A 2,919-nucleotide genomic window follows, 5' to 3' on the forward strand; every position below is an offset into this window, starting at 1 on the left:
ATTCCTGCTCCTGCGTCATACTCATTGCAAAGCAGTTGTTTAGCTCTTTGCTTTCTTGTTTCTCATATTCCACTGCTGCTTTTTATTTCTGCAGCCCTATCAGTGAACTAAACTGAACCCTACGCTTGAACTCCTTCATCGCTGAGAACTTACTTATTTTTCTAGCCTTTCATTGTTTTACTTTAAAATGTGTCTGCCTTTGCAAGGCAAAAATTGTTGCTATAAATAGCCAAGGAAAATGGTTGTGGTGTTTTCTTTTTTCTTTTTTTTTTTGCCGAAGCATCTAATATTGATCTTATGTTCTTAGTCTGGGTCTTTACAAAGCAACAAGCCATGCCTAAGTGCTATTTCTTCTTCCACTCTTAGGTAGACAATATCTATTACTAAGCAGTCCAAATCGCTCTTACTGCTTTATTTTTTTTAGTATCACTGCCTTGAGGTTTGGATAATTAGTATGGCTTAATGAAAACATTACAAAAACTCATCTGTTGCAGAACAACAATGGAGATGTGTGCTCTTTAGCTTTCATTGATGTGAATAGTCTGCAAATGTACCCGTTTCTGACATGATTCCTGCTTATTTGCCCTTTCCTAGGGAAAGTGGGACTCTTGTCCTGTGGCTGTAAACATCCAGGTGACTTGTGCTTCTCTAGAAAATCCAGGAATGAGAGGAGTCTTTCTCCTTATGCTAATGGCTTCTCATGCAAATAGTATCTCTGCATTCAGGCCGAGCTTCCCTATGAAGGCTGTTTTGGCTGGCAAGAGAGCATTTTTTTTTCATGGCTTTAGGAACTTGTAGAAAAAAATGAAAATCTTCAGTACTAAATTTACTGGCCCTGACAGTGATACTGCCTGTACTAGGGAAAATGCAAAGCATGTTATTTACTGTACTGCTAGCTTTGAGTGATCGACAAGTAATTTCGCCTTTGAATCGTGAGTGTTACTCGATACTGAGTCTGGAGCTGATAGCACTGGAAGTTTCTTGGTTTTTACAATAAATGCTGAATTCCTAATCTAGGACTCAGTGGTCTGGGAAACATGTAGCTTTAGCCCTTGTAATTTGTATGTAGCTTTTGTTGCTTGCATGTGTTTGTAAATTCTCCTAGCTTTTTAGTTCTACCTTTTCATTTATTTATTTGAAGGGAACGGGTGGCATTGGAGGAAGGAGAGATTCCTTGGTTACAGTACCGGGAAGAAGTAGAAAGTAGCAGTGATGAGGAAAATGATCCAGGTACTGATTTTCTGCCTCCTGGATTCTTCCTGTTGGATGGAAACAACAACCTTGAGGATGACTCCAGTGTGAGTGAAGACCTGGATGTGGAGTGGAGGTATGCCTTTGATAGTTTTGTAGTTACCGTTTTACTTTTTGTGTAGGAAGTCAAAAGTACTCGTGGCTATCAGTATGCAGTTGCTTCAAAGGCTGAAGGTTTAAGGTGCTTCAAGTGCTATGTGTCTTCTAGCAGGAGAAAAAGGATGTAGATATGCTAAGTCAGGCTGTGATGTGAGAAGATTCTGGTGCACTAAGTATTCAGGGGATGGGTGTACTTCAATTAATGTACAAGATAGCAAGTATAGTGCAATTATAACAAAAGTAAAGCAATATGAATGTAATCAGCATTCAAGTCAGTGTTATTCTGTAACTGGTCTTTTCTTTTGCAGCTGGTGTAAGTTAGATATTAGAAGCCTGTTTTATTTCTCTTTGAAATGCCATGTGCTTACCTAGTATAATCATAATTTTGAATATGTCGCTCAGTTTTCTGTCATCAGATTACTGAAGAATATTGGAGTATATTTATTACAAAAATTCTGCAAATACCAGAAAGAAAGTGATTTTAGCCACTTGCACAGCCTAATCCTAGAATAGTACTGTACAATGTGTTTTGTTTTATAGTAAGAGTGAACTAGACAAAATACTTTCCAGTGAGAGACTTAACGCTCGCTGTCTTCTGCTTATTAAAAATATTATCAACTACAGCACAGACATACCAAAAACACTGGTATCTTCTCCTTGTGAAGTTACGTTGTGAAAAAGCACAACAGGGATTAATGCATGAGAGACCAAGCTAGAAGGTGTATGTTCTTTCAGTGCCAGGCAGCAAGCTGTTGAAAGAACTGTAGGATTTGGACAAAACATGTTTTTTAAGTGTTGGAGGTTAGCCTTAGTAAGCTTCCTAATTACTCAAAACAGGAAGGAAGATGCTTCTCTAATAGTCATCAGGGTTTGTCTTTTGAGCATATGCGGATCTGTACATGATTTTGCATATGCCCGTTTTAGGATTTGATGTCTGGATGTTGAAAACAGAACTCAAAGCAACTGCCAAGCTATGAGCTATGGCATACAATGTAATCAAATCTGAACGCTAGTTGTAAAACAAGCTTAATAGTGTATATATGAAATTCATTAGCTGAACTGTATGTCCTTTCACATACTAGTAACAGCAGTCAGCAGTAAAAGCTCCCATCACATTGTGAAGTCTATATTGCTTTGAGTATACCACTGTACTGGAAGCAGGTGCTGGCAGGGGGGACTGCAGAGTGGCCTCTGTGAGGAGATGCGGGGGCTGACATGTGTGGGACACAGCTGGTTCTAGCCACTCCAGTGGACCCACCACAGGGCGGTGCCTCTGGGAAAGTATTTAAGAAACAGCAGTGTGAGAGAAACAAGCCCGCGGAAACCAAGGTCAGAAGAAGGGAAAGTGCCCCAGGTGCTGGAGGAGAGGTTTCCCTGCAGTCTCTGGAGAAGACCACAGGGGAGCAGGTAGGTTTTTGCTAAGGAATTGTGCCTATAGAGAGCCCACACTGGAGCAGTTAGTGTGGCTGGAGCTTGGGGGAAAGGCCCATGCAGGACTGAGTTTATTCTGAAGGACTGCAGCAGTGGTACTCCACACTGAAGCAGGGAACAGCGTGAGGAGGAAAGAGT

The 2,919-nt window shown here is 40.7% G+C and overlaps 1 protein-coding gene across 1 annotated transcript in view; it reads left to right on the top strand.

The window, feature by feature from the left end:
* Positions 1–2,919, top strand: part of PJA2 (praja ring finger 2, E3 ubiquitin protein ligase) — a 21,386-nt gene that overhangs the window by 8,977 nt on the left and 9,490 nt on the right. The window contains exon 4 of the mRNA XM_010134961.1: positions 1,142–1,327. Within this exon, the coding sequence (XP_010133263.1) occupies positions 1,142–1,327 (186 nt within the window). The remainder of the gene's footprint in view (positions 1–1,141; positions 1,328–2,919) is intronic.

This window comes from Buceros rhinoceros, unplaced genomic scaffold, assembly GCF_000710305.1.
Source record: "Buceros rhinoceros silvestris isolate BGI_N320 unplaced genomic scaffold, ASM71030v1 scaffold6904, whole genome shotgun sequence".
NCBI classification, from domain to species: domain Eukaryota; kingdom Metazoa; phylum Chordata; class Aves; order Bucerotiformes; family Bucerotidae; genus Buceros; species Buceros rhinoceros.